General features: G+C 46.9%; 7 protein-coding genes across 7 annotated transcripts; all 7 read right to left on the bottom strand.

The window, feature by feature from the left end:
- Positions 1-962: 962 nt before the first annotated feature.
- On the bottom strand, positions 963-1,625 carry TbgDal_VI4940 (ribosomal P protein AGP2beta-1, putative; the record flags this gene model as incomplete). Its single annotated transcript, XM_011775999.1, has 1 exon — positions 963-1,625. One exon carries the CDS (start codon positions 1,623-1,625, stop codon positions 963-965), a length of 663 nt encoding a protein of 220 aa, XP_011774301.1.
- Positions 1,626-1,881: 256 nt separating this feature from the next.
- TbgDal_VI4930 (60S acidic ribosomal protein P2, putative) lies at positions 1,882-2,205 on the bottom strand (the record flags this gene model as incomplete). Its single annotated transcript, XM_011775998.1, has 1 exon — positions 1,882-2,205. One exon carries the CDS (start codon positions 2,203-2,205, stop codon positions 1,882-1,884), a length of 324 nt encoding a protein of 107 aa, XP_011774300.1.
- Positions 2,206-2,481: 276 nt separating this feature from the next.
- TbgDal_VI4920 (60S acidic ribosomal protein P2, putative) lies at positions 2,482-2,805 on the bottom strand (the record flags this gene model as incomplete). The annotated part of the gene is made up of 1 exon (XM_011775997.1): positions 2,482-2,805. One exon carries the CDS (start codon positions 2,803-2,805, stop codon positions 2,482-2,484), a length of 324 nt encoding a protein of 107 aa, XP_011774299.1.
- Positions 2,806-3,077: 272 nt separating this feature from the next.
- TbgDal_VI4910 (damage-specific DNA binding protein, putative) lies at positions 3,078-6,890 on the bottom strand (the record flags this gene model as incomplete). Its single annotated transcript, XM_011775996.1, has 1 exon — positions 3,078-6,890. The coding sequence occupies one exon, from the start codon at positions 6,888-6,890 to the stop codon at positions 3,078-3,080; it is 3,813 nt and encodes a 1,270-aa protein (XP_011774298.1).
- Positions 6,891-7,875: 985 nt separating this feature from the next.
- TbgDal_VI4900 (serine/threonine-protein kinase, putative) lies at positions 7,876-10,401 on the bottom strand (the record flags this gene model as incomplete). Its single annotated transcript, XM_011775995.1, has 1 exon — positions 7,876-10,401. The coding sequence occupies one exon, from the start codon at positions 10,399-10,401 to the stop codon at positions 7,876-7,878; it is 2,526 nt and encodes an 841-aa protein (XP_011774297.1).
- A 1,623-nt stretch (positions 10,402-12,024) lies between these two features.
- Positions 12,025-14,484, bottom strand: TbgDal_VI4890 (hypothetical protein, conserved; the record flags this gene model as incomplete). The annotated part of the gene is made up of 1 exon (XM_011775994.1): positions 12,025-14,484. One exon carries the CDS (start codon positions 14,482-14,484, stop codon positions 12,025-12,027), a length of 2,460 nt encoding a protein of 819 aa, XP_011774296.1.
- A 1,865-nt stretch (positions 14,485-16,349) lies between these two features.
- Positions 16,350-18,050, bottom strand: TbgDal_VI4880 (hypothetical protein, conserved; the record flags this gene model as incomplete). Its single annotated transcript, XM_011775993.1, has 1 exon — positions 16,350-18,050. The coding sequence occupies one exon, from the start codon at positions 18,048-18,050 to the stop codon at positions 16,350-16,352; it is 1,701 nt and encodes a 566-aa protein (XP_011774295.1).
- Between the last annotated feature and the right edge of the window lie 377 nt (positions 18,051-18,427).

Here is an 18,427-nt window from a genome sequence, read left to right as displayed (position 1 = left end):
ACAAAATGTAGCAACAAAGTAAAAAAAAAACAATGTAGATTAAATGAAGAGGAGCAACAGTGGCGGTGTATACGTAACCAACTGTTGTCTTCACGGTAATTTACACTCATTGGCCCGAGACAAAATTGGTTATACGCTACTCGATATTTTAAAAAAAAACAAGATACGCGCTGGCCTCTATTCCCTTTACGCCATGCACCTGGTCATATATTCTTGTACCCGGAGCAAACGCATGCAACTCCAACTTGCACTGGTGCAGCCGCACCCAAGCAAGTAAATCACTTTTCATTGGTTTCTTAGTGCCAGATGATAACCATCACATCATTGAGTTCGTCACCGAATGTGCAATCGCATAAGGACTCACCTTTGGTGTCATTTCTGAAAGTGGAAAGGGGTGAAAACGATAGAAAAAAAAAGGAAAGGTATCCACTCAAACACTGTATAATTAGTAGTGCTATCGACTAATGTTTGACAACGGAAACCGAACTTTTTACGCCCAAAGTTTCGAGTTAACTCACTACCTCTCTCATGTGCAAGACATCATATCAGCAAGAAACATGCAGTTCGTTAGTCTGTTAGCTGATATGGAAAATAAAATATGCGTAAACATATTTCCGCGCCCGCGTATGTGTGAGAGTAGATTCCGACAGAATCCGGAGAATAACAGCGGTATCATAATGAAAGAGTTTTCTCAGGAACAGGAGAGTATAGTTGAATAGACTAAAAATAAAAGTAAGTGAATGACGAAGCACAGATGACGTCGCACAAAACTTCGGCAGCTGCAGGCAAAATACAGATGGAACTGACGGCAACGCCACAATTACTGCGGCGCAATACGCCAGGCACTCTCCATTCAGTACCCATTACCACGCATTGGGCACAAATTCGGTATGTCATTCTTTTCTTTTTGAAAAGGGGGATGACAACACAACAATGAGTGAAAACTGTAGGAGAACACGGTGTCACCACCTTGGTGTTGTACCTCCCACCTTCATGTCCTGCCTTTCCAGTTCACGCTTAAATTGGGTCGAATCATGCGGGGATCGAATAAGACCTAAGTCTTCCATATCCCTACGCCCCCGTTTGGGGGAGCTCCAGCGATTCAAAATTGCCTCATCAATTGACCCAGCCCCAAGCACTGGCTTCTTGATATCCGAAGATTCGCCTCCCACCTCCCTATCCAACCTCTCCCCTGTTTTGGGATTAACTTTGTCAAACATGACCTTGCTCGGCTTATGGGCCAGAGAAAACAGCACATTGGTGAAATCTGTGAGGGCGTATTCGCACCTCGACACCTGCTGAATTGTGGGAATTCCATCCGTTGGGGACATCTCCGCCACTCTTCTGTATCCCAAAGACTCAAACCACTCGAGAGCTGTTGGTGATGGACAAACCGACGTTACACGAAGACAGCGACTGTGGCACAACTCGAAGTCTTCCCCCCGGCGCTTCTCAGCAGCCGACGTATATTCTTCTTCCCAACCACGTGGGGCCCGACTCATGTTCTCTACCATTCTGCCGGTCTTCTCGACGCAAAGTCTCTTGCAATCTGAGCAAAGTGCAACTAGAGAAGCCATGCTAAGTTCATTTGTATTATATTTGTCTTTATTCAATTGCAGCGCCATGGAAAACTGTCAGCAACAAAGAGAAAAGCATAAGACAAGAAATTGGAATATTAAAATGAGTTGCAGAGACAAAGAAAGAAGGTTCAGGAGCCCATTCCTCTTCAAAAGTGCTGCGCGTGCATACATACACACACACACACACACAACAGCAAACATGGTGGTTGAATGTTTTGGCATAATTGCAGTAAAAAAAATATATATCGTTCCAAACGTGGAAAACCGTCACAAAAATAAAATGGTCAGCATCGAAACATCCCTAGTCAAAGAGCCCGAAACCCATATCGTCATCGTCTTCTTCCTCAGCTTCGGCAGCAGCTGCAGCAGGGGCGCTAGCAGCAGCCGCGGGAGCGGCAGCACCACCCGAAGGGGCTGCTCCACCGGCGGTGACTCCTCCAACAAGTTTTGCCTTACCCTCAGCACAGAGGGCATCGAAGTCTTTTCCTTCAACTTCGGAAAGAAGCTCCTCAACGCGAGAAGAGTCGACAGGGACACCAGCAGCTTTCAGGACTGCTTCCACATCAGCCTTCGAGGGTGTCTTCCCGGAGAGACTGATTAGGGCGTAAGCGGCCAGGTACTTCATTAACTGAGGGGCCTTGCACTATAAGTAGAGAAGTAAAGCCAAGGGGAAGGAAATTTGCTTCATACCGCTTTTCTCCCTCACCTCGGGAAATTAGGAGGAAAGTCAAGCACCGTCGTCAAGTGGCCAAGGGTGAAACTGCCACGGCAACAGAGAACTTGACCTCCGTAACAGTGCATTGGCAGTCAGTGCAAAGAAAAGAAAAACGGTATGAACGGAGGAGTTAAAAGAAGCGCTGTAGCAACACAAAACATAGAAACACATATGTTCAAAACATCCCTAGTCAAAGAGCCCGAAACCCATATCGTCATCGTCTTCTTCCTCAGCTTCGGCAGCAGCTGCAGCAGGGGCGCTAGCAGCAGCCGCGGGAGCGGCAGCACCACCTGAAGGGGCCGCTCCACCGGCGGTGACTCCTCCAACAAGTTTTGCCTTACCCTCAGCACAGAGGGCATCGAAGTCTTTTCCTTCAACTTCGGAAAGAAGCTCCTCAACGCGAGAAGAGTCGACAGGGACACCAGCAGCTTTCAGGACTGCTTCCACATCAGCCTTCGAGGGTGTCTTCCCGGAGAGACTGATTAGGGCGTAAGCGGCCAGGTACTTCATTAACTGAGGGGCCTTGCACTATAAGTAGAGAAGTAAAGCCAAGGGGAAGGAAATTTGCTTCACAAGGGGGAGAAAAACCAAAACTCTCAATCATCCATTTTGTAAGGTGTAAGGAATTTCCAACAAACAACAGAATCCAAATGCCGATTTGTGCGACTCGTATGTAAGCACATATTACGCACCTATCCAACCGCTGTGACCCACACCCGCACACATCGGCACACGAGTAGACTTTTGTTCTCTGCACACTCGAAATGTCAAACAACTCTCCACTAGTGAATTCTTTGGATGGTTTGTATAAACGCAGTCACGGCCTCAACTGTGAGTGACAGCGTAGGCAGGGCCTGCCTCAATAGAAGGGAATTTATCTCGGCATCAACAATGCGGTCTGGCGCAAGCTCATCCCCCTGGTTAGACGAAAAATCGTCTAAATCTGACATGGCATACTCTTCTAGAGTCGGCCAAGCATATGCAAACCACCGCCTAACATGTTGGTTAGCCTCCTGAACAACCCGCAGCTGATCCCCACCGCTTAGCGTCAGAAACATTTCCACCACATCGCCGCAGCACACACCGCGCGGAACACAACGGCGGCGGCGCCGATTAAACAGTTCGGTGGCCTGAGGGTTGGTCACCTGAAAGGAAGCGTTCCTGCTGGCGCCACGTTCCTGTCCAACGCGGAGCACCTCGCGGAAAGAGGCATGAGTAAACCCACCAAGCGGAGGAACGACGCTGGCGACAGAAACCTCGAGTCCTTTCAGAAGGATAAATGTTTCACTGGAAATGGGCGTTATTGCACCGAAAGCCCCATGAGAGGTTCCATACACAATTTGAGGCCCACACACGCCTCGCACGAGGGTTGCAGGTATAGGCACAACATCATTTAGAACTGAACAAGGGGCAAAACTACCCTGGTGCATTACAGTTATCAAGTCGCCCATGTGATACTGTGCAGATGTCTGAAGCTTTTTGGTGGGCATCGCAGGTGCTGACACTCCTGAGGAATTTGCAAGTGGCTCAACGTGAGAGACACAAAAAAAATTGAATAAATCATCCCCAAGGCACACATCGTGGCGAGATTCGTACTGGAGTATGGCGCAGTCCATAACACCGCGCAGTTCAGGATCCCTGGCTACAATGTTGAGGCTCCCCTGTATGGTATCTATCCGGACAAAAAAACAGCTATGCCGTGCGTCTGACGCGACAATGTACGACACTTCCTTCTGCATCACTGGTATAAGACGGACTATGAGCGTTCCAATTTGAATCGTCTCCTCAGCTACAAACGTGGCATCCGCCGCATTCCAGCTGTAGAGCACCACACAACCACCTATGCCTAATGCAACCCGACCCGCATAGTTGGGCACGATACAACAACACTGCAGCGCCCCTTCTACATCTTTGCTCCCTTGCAGTCGCAGAAGCGTTTTCTCTGTTCTTAACTTAGCTACTTCGACAGTGCACCACATGAACCTGCTCGACCGAGAGAGTTGCTCGTCTGGAAAAACAAATGTCGTACCAATAAGCACAACACCCGCATCACTTGCCACCTCACCGCAAGAACCCCATTCATTCGCCTGCCCAAGTGCGACACAATCGATAAACGCACACCGTTCATTTTCGAGCAGCTCAAATGAGTTAGGCTCATCAAGCAAAACTGACAGATTCGAAACCTCATGCCCCATCGTGGACACTACCTGGTCTTTTTCAATTCGGCGTATGGACAAAACGAGGATATTCCACCAGGGCATGTACTTGACACATGTTGCCGTCGCCTTCAAACCAACGTAATCCGTGTTTAGTTTCTGTACACTAGTGATGCTTCCTAAAATGAGCGCACACTCACTCTTGGAAAAGAATATGTACCTGGACGGCGACCGCATTTTCGGCATGATTGCGCACGCAGAAACGTCACGGAAATCAATTCCTGTTAACTGGAAGCCGGTGTTGGTAACGATAAGAATAAGTGGAATCTCTCCTAGGCACAAAACGGCGGCATGACTCTCTAAATTAAATAGTCGCACGGGCTGTGTAGTTAGCATCGTCTCCACCATTTCCCCATACACGTTTGCACCACTGATAGGAACATCAGCAACGTAACCGTTATGCAAACCCACAAGAAGGCGGTGTCCTCCGCTGCGAAATACTACACACATGGAGCACGGCGTGGCAGAACACTGCAAAATGACCTTCGACTGAATCATCCCGTCATGCAACTCGTAAAGATGTACGGCGCATGAACCCCACGTACCGACCAAAAGACTGTTTGACGAAAAAACCAAAAGACATGAGATCGCTTCTGCAAGGCAGAGAGTAGCTACCGGAGTCAGTGTTTTCATACAAAACACGTATAAGTTCGCAGGGTTCGAGAAAACAAGCAGCCCTTCGCTTGCATGGGCGTGACCAATATCATTATTACTTACCCTAATGACATATTCGCCACGATCAGGCCACACATTCCGAAGACCGGCAGTAGTCACCTGGAGGAAAACATTTCGTTCATTGTTGTATTCGAGAAGTAACGTCTCTTCTGTCCCAAAAAACGTATTGTGGATTTCTTCCAGCACCATCGTCTCCCCCACACAGTAGCGACAAACTCGGCTATATCCGGGAAGTGAAAAAATAATAGTATCTTCAGAGACGCTAATTTGCCTCACATTCTGCAAACCGGTAACACGTATGTCTTGTCGCACGCTTACTGCAGAGCGCACGAAACTCAAACCACCGTTCAACCCAACACCAGTGCCCGCAATCACACTGGTGCGAGACCCATCCGCAGCCACTGTGACATCAAATACAGGCCCACAGTTGTAGACCAAAACCCCGCTCTCACCTGTGAGCCAACGCATCCAGAGAGTGTGGTCCATGTGCGAACCAACAACGCAGCACTCTCCCACAACCGCTACACACTTCGGTATGGTACGTAAAGGCGCCCCCGAAGATTGACTTAACATACTTTTCCCTGAATTTAATCCCTCACAATCATCCTTTACCGAGACCTTAAGATAACTCCCATCTTCGAACAAAATAAGTAACTCCTGACCAGGAAGGGTAGCACAACACACCGGTTCAACATATGCGCCAAGACGGGGAACCTCAAGCGTCGTCACATTCTTCGAAGAGCCGGATTGAACACCAGATGACTTCCAAGGGCAAAAGGTCAGAAGCTGTGGTCCAAGAATGAAAAAACCATCGGGAACCACGTGCAGTAGGCATGCATTTGTCTCCACACTTGTTGATAGAAGCCCTTTCCTCTGAATTATGTCACCTCCAGGAAGTATATTCAAGGCCTCTGGGATCCGCGATCGGCCCTGTGTTTTAGGTACCCGACGCTGATCAGCATTTCTCCAAAAGTTAACCAAGTACTCGCTGACGTGTGTCTTTCCGGTCAAGTCCGCATAGAGCACGAGCAGAGACACCGCGCCATCAATACCATCCCTGTGGTCTAACGCAATACTCCTAACATCTATTTCGGCAGCAGCAAAATTTCCATGGGCAAAATTGGAGCGTCGTTTCGTCTTCCTCAACACGCCCTGTACGTAATCTGATGGGAAAAGGGCGTTGAGCGCCGCGGCCGCCGTCTTCGAGTCTCGGCTGTAACCAGATATGGCGGCAGCAACGTCAAATCCAATCACTCCGCCACGGTAAATGGAGAAGATCACAATTGGCAGTAAATTACCAGTGGTCGATCGATAGACTCCGGAGCAACACAGAGAAGCGTCGTTAATCTTCCCCTGATGGAAGTACGTCTCCACATCACCGTGGAATAGAGTCACCATACCAATGAGCCCATTGTTGCGCCGCTCGAACGCTACGACTGACACCTCCTGCTTGACGGAGAGGAAAAACACAACATGCCGACCACAGCCTCTATTGTCGAAAAGCGGAAGGCTCTCGACAAATCTTAGAGAAGCGAACAAGCTAAAATCGGCTACGTGCTCAAAAGAGTGATCATCTGCCCTGAATAGCGAAACAATGTTTAACCGATTAAGGAGAACAAGTTTCTCCCCATCCCCCAAGAAATTTCCTGTCACCGCACCACTGACTGCTGTCGGGGGTTTAGTCGTCGACGCCAAAAACGGCATACCCCTCCCAAACAGACACACACACACACACAAAGAGTTACTGAATTGGTACCTCTGCTGGCTAAATGTGGAACTCCTCCTCCTCTTCCACTGCTGGTATTATACTTTTTTTTTCTTTTTATCTCTTCTCCCAGCCTTTTCTTAATACTCTTCTAGGTCATGGCGAATGTAAGTTACCAGGTGCAGGCACACACACACACACATACACAAACACGATACAATATATCCGAAAAAGAAAGAGGAGAGAAAGAAAATGACTAACTCCAAAAACCAAAATATCGCAGGTGCCTGAAATTGAACAAACAGCCGAAACACAAATGGTTTTAACGTTGCATAAGAGTATTAATGTATTTATTTCGACAGCAGACCGCCGTCATACACACGAACAGGGGTTGCACACTGCCTGCCACCACCCACCGCTGCAGGAAGTGTTGGTCAACATTTATAAACAAGGAAAGTAAAAACCGTATCAAATGCTTCACAAGCCCACGAGGGAGTGTCAGTCGATCTCTATCTGCAAGGCATAATATGGTGTTCTATGAATCACGTAATGATTAAAAACAGAAAAATAAAAGACAAAAAATAATAACAAAAAGGAAAGTGAAGGCCAGAATCCTGACAAAAATAATATGATAACAAACGGGGGATGAGAGAGAGAGAGAATGAGAGGGGATGAGAGGTGTCTCCATGCATTGCAATGGTAACACATCTGAAACTTGGGTGTTGGCTCTGAACAAATTACTGAAGAATCGGCATTCGAAAGTAAGTCCGCACGCCATTCCTCTCTCTATATATAACGGCACTCCCTTCGGTGCTTTTCCACACACCTAAACTTGTTTTTCCTCCTATTTTCCGATCCTCTCTCCTTCACATTAAGTTATCACCCTCTCCCCCCTCCCTCCCCAACACACGTGCACAGGCAAACCAACAGACTTGTGCTGAAACCTATTCTTTTTGGGGACAAGTGTAATTACAAACACATACGTTAAAAGCACTCCACAATATTTGCACAGCAGCGAACTCTTCGGAGTAGCACACCTATTGCCTGTAGTGTTGGTGTTGGTATCGTTATGTGCTTGCTGCAAACAGTAGACCCAGCGGCAAAGTACACCTTCCCACCCATCGTTGCCTCTGTGTGATTTCGTAGATCCTCAAAGGACATAGCGAAGCGTGTACCTCTATCCTCGAATGCCATAAGCGCATGGAAACCGGAGTACACCAAAACATCAAAACTCCATTGTTGCTCCGTGACATTAGCTTCCCCGCCATCATATATAGGACGGTGTAGGGATTGTTGGGCCGCATCACAACGCATGGAAACGTGAAAGGAGTAGTCGGACATGCGAGCAGCGAGAAGTGTCATGTCAACATCCTGATGCTCATTAGTTAGCTCATGTAGGGTCCCAGCAACTGCGTCCTTTACGTAAACGACGTCAGGTCGCTCGCCACCCGTTCGACAAGGAGCAAACAGTTCCGCCCCCCAAGAAGGGGACCAGCCCCTAAGGGCACACGTTAGGACCGTCATTCGCTTGTCCCTTGTGCCGCACTCTAGACATGGTAGAAAAAACTTTATTACGGCAAGTTTCTTTGCTGCTGCAGCCTCCATGCGGTCGCCGTCGTCCTTGTTTTCACTCCGACGCACCAGAGTGCGGGAAGCGTTGCGAAAAACAACCAATTCGTCACAGAACCCCCTTTTGGCCAAATCTTCGCTGAGGAGTGGACTATGGTTCCTGGACTCTCTCGTCACTGCCTGAAGCCGCGACCGGTCGTAATAGAGTACAGTATCCGTGTTGCGATCGAAAACCAATTTGGTTTTATCATTCAGGAAAGCCTCCGGATACCGGCAGCCATTCTGAAGGGTAAGAAACCCAAACCCGTACTTGCTACAAGACACGCAACTCTGAAGCATTGCAGTAGGCGGTGGAGGCTTAATTGTGTTCCTTTTCTCAGTGGTCAATGTGCCACCTGCAGTTGCAGACGCAGCTTCGTCCCCACACCTCTCTACTCCCGCAGCCTCTTGGAGCACTGCCCGATCCTCGCAGTCGGTTGGACCCATACGGTTTTGCGTCAAGGCGAAGCGGTCCGCACGCCCGTCGACCCCACTACTGCAGCGGGTTGCAGGTGCCTGCACGGGTGGAGGCGAGATCCGACGAGATCCACACCTTTCACTTCGGGACCTCCCCACCTGCCCGTCAACAGGCACAAGAGACTTTGGCGCTGTGCGTGGCGGAAGAGGCAAACACAGAAAACTGTGCGCCAATATTTGCACCGGAACCGGTCGCTTCTGCGGGTCGCCCTGGAGCATCCACTGAATAAGGTCTTTGCAAGGTTCCGGAATCGATATACCTTCCGGAAAAGAGTAATCCACTTTTCGAATTCTGTGATATGTGGCGCTGATATCTTTTGCTTCAAATGGCGGCTTCCCAACGACAAGGGCATAAAGAAGCACCCCTAAGCTCCAGATATCCGCTTCCAACCCATATCCCACACCAGTTGATTTGCATGCGAGAACTTCCGGAGCCAAATAGTTTGGCGTTCCGCACACCGTTGTTTTCTTTTCAAACGGCGAAGTGAACTCGCTAGCAAAGCCAAAGTCCCCGAGCTTCATATTCCCTTCGAAGTCAATCAAGACGTTCCCCAACTTCAGGTCCCTGTGAATAATCATGCTGTTGTGCATATACTCTACCGCAGACACAATCTGTCGCATGATGTACTGTATCTCCTGACAGTTGAAAGCACCGCGCTTCTTTGAAAGATCCATTAAACTCTCCTGGCTGCATTGTTCAAGTATTATATAATGGTAAAATTCATCTTGAAATGACTTTATGAAGCGAAGTATATTAGGGTGATTCATCCTGCTGTGTATATCAACCTCCATGCGAAATCTCGCCGAAGACCCGCCACGCGCTAGGTTCTTCCTCTCCACCACCTTGCAAGCGTAACTGATACCTGTAGACACCTCTTCAAATTCAAACACCTGTGCGAAACCACCTGCGCCCAGCAGCATGCGACAGCGATAACTTGAGATAACCTCATGTGTTGTTGGGTCGCGGTGCTCCACGATGCGACCACAATCACTACTAAACAAGGGCCGCGCCACTGGCTTTGCCTCGGCAACAGGGTTTGCACACGGTGTCGATAGTTTACGCGCCACGGGAGCGATACCGGAGGGCCGGTGGGTGTGCCCTGCGCTCGCAATCCCAAAACGTGCTTCAGCCAATGGTGATGGAGAGGAGGGAATGGCAGTGTTTAGTCCAGGAGTCGCGGGTGAGTCGCGGTCTGTCGGATAAATTAGTTGCCCCACACTAATAATCGGAGGAGGTGGTCTGAATCCCTGAACTGCTGGGGATCGGCACCCCTCGCTGCGGAAACACGGGGTTGGAGCAACCGTTGGCGATACCCGTTCCTGAAGCGAAGGAGTATACCCGTGGGGAGATGAAAGCTCAAGCACAGGCGAGCATCTTCCATGAACTCGCCCATCGCGCGACATCGGCGTTCTTACGTTAAACATAGGTGCCGCGTTCCTACAGTTGTCTATCCCACCTGCAACAGGAGAATCAATACTTTTTGTGTTTTTTTGTTTTTTTATTTTGGTTTCCACCACCAAACACACGCATGCGCGGAGCAAAAAAAAAAAAACAGAAAAGGAAACGAGCGGACAGAGAAGGATATATAAATATATTTACATGGGGTTTCTCCTGTATCGAACCCACGATAACATCAACGATAATGGGTTAAACTGTAGGCACAGCATTGCCATGTAAGTAGTTAATGTGACTTAGCCATAGGCAAAGGAAGGGGAGAGAGTTATGAGACGGTTTGAAACTTGGTGGAAGGAATTCCCACCAACCTAGAAAGTTATAGAAACGGGAAAAAAACCTATAATCCATACTCCCATTTCTCCTCTACCCGTTCCACATGTCACATGCACGCATCTGGCATGTATAAAGAGAAGATTTCCTAAGAAAAAGTTGTGATAAAACGATAACAGCCACAAAAAGGCAGACATATAAATCGTAAATCATTGATAGCAGTAACAAGCCAGAGGAAGCTGTGCTAATTAATTACATTCCTACATTCCACCATAAGTTTAGTGGTGTGATTGGACAGCGGGTCCAAAAACGGCCCATGCTGAAACGGCACTCACGCAACCCAACACAAACAACTTGTCGACAATCGAGTCGCCGTCAGCACCTGTTGCGCCATTAACTTTGGAAACTTTCTGCGCGATGTTGGCGCTCGGTCGAGTAGCAGCCGCTGCAAACTTTCGTGTGTACCGTACTGACGTCACTAATGTCCGTCGAATCATTGCCCCTTTCTTCAGCTTTGCCTCCAATTACAAATCACTCTAAAGTGCAAAGAAAGGTGGAGAGAATTTTAAAAAAAAAGCAGATGAAAGGGTAGAGACGGAACGACGGGACAATATATATATATATAGAAAATTATGAAAAAACACAAAACACAGAAACAAATATAAAACATCTATTACCGCGATACATGAGAAACTGATTTATTTGGTGGAGAAACTAAAAGAGGGAGAGATGAGCGTGGGAGGGTAACCACAGTTTCATGTGCCTACATACAAATACACACATATCCCTAAGCTTGATTAAAAAAAAAAAATAGATAGCTGCGCAGTGAGCATGAAACTGAGGGTGCCCAACTAGGGGGAAAGAAAAAAAAACAGCGAACTCGCACAAATAATGAGGTCTTCTATAACGAGAGAGCATAAGGAGCCCTAAATTTCCGAATTCTTGTCTATAAAGAACGAAACCGACAAGAACATCATCAAAGGGATGAATGAATGAACAAAGAAAGGCGCTGCGGAATCCCTAATGACACCACGGTAGCGAACAGTCAGTAAAAAAAAAATGCACAAAAAATGGGCTAACTTTTCTCCTCACAGACATACTAAGTAAATATAAATTAATAATAATGTCAATAATGATAACAATAAATAGTAGAAATAAATAACAAAAATACGAAAGTGGAGCGTAAATCTGTAATTACAGAGAAGAGAGAAACGATAAGGAAAAAAAAACAAAAGCGATGGGTAGATAATAGGGAGAACCTAAAAAACAAAAACGTGAGAAAGAACAAACGAGACGTAAACGGTACGGCCGCATGCGGGTCCTTAGTGCAGCATCCTTCCGTGAACATCACCGCACAGTCCCCGTAAGGTGTTAACAGTGGCTTCAATTTTACTGCACCGGACCAAAGAAAGACGGGAGTCACAAGGAATATAAATGGTGTGTGTGGTGTCCTCAATTGAATCCACGTAAGACAGAAGTGAACGGGGTGACAACACCTGTGTACCCTCCGTTCCCAAAGCAGCCTTTTGACCTATACCTGGAGCATTTAATGCAACAAACGGCACTCCATGAATGGTCGACAATAACTTCACGTAGCCACCGTTGAAACCATCACCAACAAGAAGAATACGCTCCTTCTTGCCATCGTCGATCAGTTGACTGATGGATTTGGAGATGCTACCGAGAACATCAACACCTGGAAACCAACTCTGCAAAAATGCGGCCCGCTGCACAAAAGAACGCTGGAAACCTTCCGGCCACATACCAACAAAGGGGGAGAAAACCTTCGCCAACTGCAAGGTGATGGAGATGCCCCACTCATCAACGTCTCGCATGAAAGAAAGCCCGCGAGAGTTAGAATTGAGAGTAAAGACGTGATAGTCGCTTGTCATGTCCACATAATGCGAAAAGGGTATCTCAATTCCATCAGTGGCATATGTAGAATTTGGTGGCAACTGACGCGGGTACATGCGCACAAAGTTGGGAAAGAAAGAAAACCATGTAGCGAAATCCCTCTCTCCTGGTTCTCCTACTGTGTACGCAAGCGCACTCAAAAGCGACAAGTCGTACAAACCCAAAGGTGCCGAACCATTTTTGTTGTACCTGATCTGGCATAGAAACAGCCCAGTGTTGTTCCCTTCAATGGGAACACCGTTTGCTACCGCTATCTCTGTTCGGTAATCATACGCCATATGATTCCCAATGCCAATAATAGAAGCAACGACAGCCATCACAAATATCCACCACCACATAAGTAATCGTTGATCAGTTCTGAGGGAAACATTTTCCCGGTTGTACTGCTCCTCCACACGTACAACATCCGGGTGACGATAACCAATAGCCTCTCTTGCCCCTAAACAGCGGAAACAGTTTGCCAACACATCCCCACAGCAACACAAATGCATGTCAACACGGCGGTTGGGAATGGGGTCTTCCTGCTCAGTTGTATCAGTCATCCCAAACAACGTGCGCTGCTCAACCCGCGTGAGTGTGTGTTCCCTCTTACGTGCAAGCATACATTGAGACAGAACAAACAGCACAATAATAAGCCCGAGTGCACCTGGGAGGTTACACGTAATGGCGGCAATAATACCAGTTAGTACTAAAGTTACAATTAGAAATATAGCGAAGTACACAGACCAGTGTGACCTTTTACGGAACACAGTGAACCATGCTAAAAAGTACACGCAACATAGCGCAACAGTGCAAATTGCGGCCCAGGTCATCTCTGGATAGTCCACGTTGGTGCTAAACGCCTGCGCCGTGTAAACCGCAAAAAGCGGAACATAGCCGATTGTAAATGAAAGCGCATTGCTGCGCAGCGTCTTTTCGTCTAGGCCGTACTCTTCCAATAGAGTTGAAGCATGGTACCATCGCTTTTTCAGTTGTTTGTTGTAACTGTACTTTGACGCCCTTTCCCATGTTTCGAAATCATCGCGGCCCCTGTACAATCTCATTGCTGTTATTTTTCCTCGAATCCCCAAGAAGTAAAACCACACGTAACAACCAACGATCATAAACTCCACGGTTACAACGGCAATGAAAGCATAAATGCATAGAAAGTAGGTAAAGCTGCCTTTTGCCACCGCCGCCTCAACAGTAGCCCAAAGAAATGGAAAGCCAGTGGTGAGGAGGATGACAAAGAAATGTAACCAGACAGGGGGTGACTTGCCTGCCCACGTTGTAGCTCCCCAAAAGTAAATGTCCTCGCGTTTTGCACGCCAAGCCCCGTGCAGCATATCGCAAGAGGTGCAAAGGGCAGTGACGACGAAAAAACTAAGAAGGATAAAAACAGTGAAGAAGCACACGGGTGACCACGTGCTCGGATCCCCCTCACTTTGCGGTGCGTAAAACCTATAGAGAACCTGCAATGTCCAGTTGAGTGATAGCATCAATTGTAGGATGATGGCGCAATAGAGCAACATGCACAGGTATAACTTATACCCAAGTGACATAAATATGCTCAAAACAGTGTCTGAAAACCAGTTGTAGCGCACTGGTTCCCAATTCTCCAATTCTTGCGCAGTGACACGCTTGTCAGACCTACCAACATTTTCATTTACGTCTCCAGTCGGATCAGCTTCATTTGCATATTGGGGTGCATAGTAATAGTAGTTCCCATCAACGGGATCATAATAATACTGCAGTTGCTCATTGGGATCGTAATTCGCTTGCTGCTGCGTCCCATCATAAGTTCCCGACTCCATATTCTCCGTTATTTCATCCTCTTCACCCCCTCCAGCCCCCGTCCTTGCCCCAGCGTGAACTTCCTCATGGTCCATGTACTTACCAATAAACGATCGCACTCTATTTAAAATAATACCGAGGCACGTTTCACTGCCGTCAACGGATAAATTTATAGATTGGTATGCTAATGGAGGTTTCTATATGTACTTATATCACGTGTCAAGTTCCTGTTTGTCCTTCCGCCGCCAAATATTTTCAAACGCCACGGGGATATCTCCGCGACTGTTGACTCCAAGCAAAAAACAGCGAGAACCACAACTATAAAACAACACCAGTGGTTAAACAACAAAAATGCAATTGCCCCTAAATGTCGAGTAAAAATTCAATGTCTTTGGTAATGCGCTTTGCTCTCCCTATTAACGCTCTCCTTCTCTATACTTAATATATATATATATAGATATATAGATATAGATATAGATATAGATATATCACTTAACTAAAAGATCTACTTAACTGTCGGCAACGGGTGGAGAAGAACCGTTCGCTGCGGACACTACTGGGAAAATTTTACCTTTACTGTCAGTTCTTTTGTAATTATTATTATTGTTGTTATTTTTCTGCTATTGTATTATCCCTTGGACTTTTGTACAGACTGCCTACCAATTAATCAATAAAAGGAGTTCGTTGGGGTCCACCCCTCTCAATATAGTAAGTTGTTTCTTCGAGATATCCTTTTTTGCTTTCTTCTAATTTTTCTTTTCCCCCTCCCTCTCCCTACTTGGTGTCTATATTTTATTTTATTTTCCTATTTGCTTTCTGTTATCTTCCCACCGTGGCAACGCGAGCAGATGGGTAGTTTGCAAATCAAATGTTAGAGGATTAGAGAGGCAAAGAAGTTAGAGAGGGGCAACAAAGAAATGATAACAAAAGGTTAAAGAAAAGACACAAGTAAGCGGAAAAGCAATTCAAATAGATGGAATTAAAACGGATTCGGGAGGGAAATGAGCAAAAGTAGGTAACCACACACCTCCAGCAATAAATTACCTGCTGAGTTATTGACTGCGCCGACATACAGAACTCAGCGGGCGATAAAAGGGTGAAAAGTGAAAAAAAAACAAAAAAAGAGGGACAATTAAAAAAAAAACAAAGGGATAATGCTGGAAATACGTGGGCTTGACACCGCTAGTGCTGATGAAGGAAAATAATAAATGAGGAAGTGCTGAATAATAATAATAATAAACTGCAGGGCGAGGCGGGTGAGCACACAACTACACATGGATATCGTTTAGTCCACCCGGTGCCTTATCACATGCTCCTCCTCCCCCTCCAAGTTGCTCGATGAAAGAAATGTAAAAAAAAGAATGTCAATAGGAAACAGAGGAACCACAAAAACATACAAGAGCTTCAGCATGTGACAGTAGTGGGGCCGTTACAAAGCACTAAATAGAAAAAAAAAGGAAGGGGTGGCGGTGGCGGTGGCGGTGTCAAAGATAAAAGAGGAAAATCATTTTAAAAAGTTTCGACACTTATATAGATAGATAGATAACTATATATAACCAAATGGTTATTGAGATGGTAAAATTATTTTTTCCACCTCCAGAGGCGTGGTATTTGACGTATGTCCCTTAAAATTACCACCTTCCGCATCCTCATTGTGCACGTCCGCCTTCCACCTTTTCATTAGCCCGCCGCACCGGCGGTAAACCCGCTTGCATCAGCTCCACGAAACCACAACAACACAACAGAACGCAATACCCGCTGCGTGTGCAACACGTGGAAAGGAATGGTCTGCCGGTGGCGAGAGCTCCGTATAAATATTAAAAGCCTCTTAAGCACAAAACGAAAAGTTTGTGCTCGGAAAATGAAATGTTGCTGCTAACTATGGCAACGCGGGGCTTGCCGGCGCGATGGCGGCACAAATGTGCCCCCTGCATCCCCCGATGTCATGTGGTTACCGCCATTACCCTTCATTAGTCTTTTGTTTAAGTTGTTTTAGTGCTATGCGATATCGATTCATCAATGTTTCATTTCCATCACCGGGAATTGACTGACCTTTCGTAAAGAGTCCCTTTGCTTCTTCAATTCGACCCCGTCGGAACTCCAGCTCACCCATTTCATAATACGCGTAAGGCAAAACCATAGAATCCCTTGGTATACTCTTCTCGCTGGCAAATATCTTCTTCATCCCTTCTTCTGCCTCGTCAGTGCGGCCGCAACCCTTCTGAATAACTGCCACAAAAAGGGTGTGCATGTACATGGCCTCCGGGCTGCTCATATCTTTCCCAGTGGTAACGCGTTGGAGTTCCATCAGGACGCGTTCAGCCTGATTAACGTTCATGTGGGCGAGGTCACGGTTAATGTATAGCATGTAAACCCCGCAGAGGGGCAGAAGTTGGTTGTTATTCAACACACGTGAGGCAAACTTGGGGGAGTTGGCGTCATTTTTCGACTTTGGGTTGTACATTGAGCCAACCTTTTTCAACCAGGACACTGCAGTATTATCATCACCGAGCATGACACAGCAAGCCGCAAGGGAGAGAACCACCTGTCCTGTGTATGCGAAGCTTTGCTTTGTTACACTGAGATGCTCAATGACGCTGGTGTAACGCTGCTTTGCTTCTTCAAAACGCAGATCCATGAAAAGCGTGTCGGCGCGCAGGTAACGGACCAAAGTAGGAACCAACCCAACACGCTCTGCGTTCGCTTCAGCTTTCTCAATTGTTTCCAATGCTTGCTCAATCTCACCCCTTTTTCTGTGGTAGAAGTTGGAGTAACCATAAAAATAAGTATTTGCATCGTACCGCTCGTTCATCTTGTCAAGTATGCGCTTCGCCTTCACGAGTGTTTCCTCAACCTTACCGAGACCTGTTGGCAAAAACAAGTAAAATGTGCATAGCACGAGTGCCGCAAACGGCGATCGAATTCCATCACTCTCGAATACCTCCACAAGGTACCGCTCGCCCAACTCCCTATCCGCCACGAAACCAACGACTGAGAGTACCTTCATCACAGTAGACGGAACAAAGGCAAGAAACGTGTAGAAGGTACCGGTGCCGTACTTGATGCACATCTTCAATTCTTCTGGAATCCGATCGTCTGTATCAGCCTCTACTTGCTGAATCAACTTATAATATAAACCCCACGCTTTTCGAAGGTTAATCCCACCCCGGAAGTAGGCGTTCATCATTAACTGCCCAACAGCCCGCATGAACAACGCCTCCGCATAAATAACGTCACACTCTAACTTCCACGCGTCGTCGAAAGGTTCACCGGCTTTCTGTGCGGCCTTCCGACGCCGCTCAAACTCCTTTTTCCTTTTTTGTCGCTGGGACTTGCTGATAAACCTCAAATTTTCGTTGTTTCCAGCGACCTCGCCAACTCGAAACATGGAATCACCATGCTTGGCACGGGAGGCCAGCGCGTCTGCCTCCTTGAGTTGGTCAAGCAAAACCTCCCTAGTTTCATTGGTGGAGTTCATGAGAGTTTGAACAAGAAACACATTCGCAAATTCTAGGGAAAAGCGAGGATGATTCTCTTTGTGACGAGAAAGTATCTCCTTTGCCCTCTCATAGTTATTGTTCCACGTTAAATGCACCGCCTCCTCAACGGCATTGTGGAGACTCAGATGCTCCTCTTCATCAGATGCTGTCCTACAATGCATTCCCAGTAACCTTTGGGCCGCCTTCACCCGGGTGGCAGTACGCGCTCACGACTTTCTCAACTAAGCAGAAGGAAGTTACGGTAATAACCAAACAAACAAAGAAAAAAAAAAGATGAGTTACCTCCCACCGCGTATCACTGCAAAAACGGCAATACACCCACTCACGAAAACTGCGTCCCCCCTCACCAATATTCCTTCTGCCACCCTCTACCTTTGTACTTTACCTACAGCCTTTTATTATTGTTACTATTTTTAATATTATTTCTTTTGTCAACTGTCAATTACTGTTACCTTGTGGGGTGCTGAATGACCTATACCCCACAATTAAGTGTGTTTCTCCTATTATTCCTCTTGTCTTCTTTTTTTTCTTTTTTACT

Source organism: Trypanosoma brucei, chromosome 6, assembly GCF_000210295.1.
Source record: "Trypanosoma brucei gambiense DAL972 chromosome 6, complete sequence".
NCBI lineage: Eukaryota > Euglenozoa > Kinetoplastea > Trypanosomatida > Trypanosomatidae > Trypanosoma > Trypanosoma brucei.
This window is presented reverse-complemented; position numbering and strand designations above follow the sequence as displayed.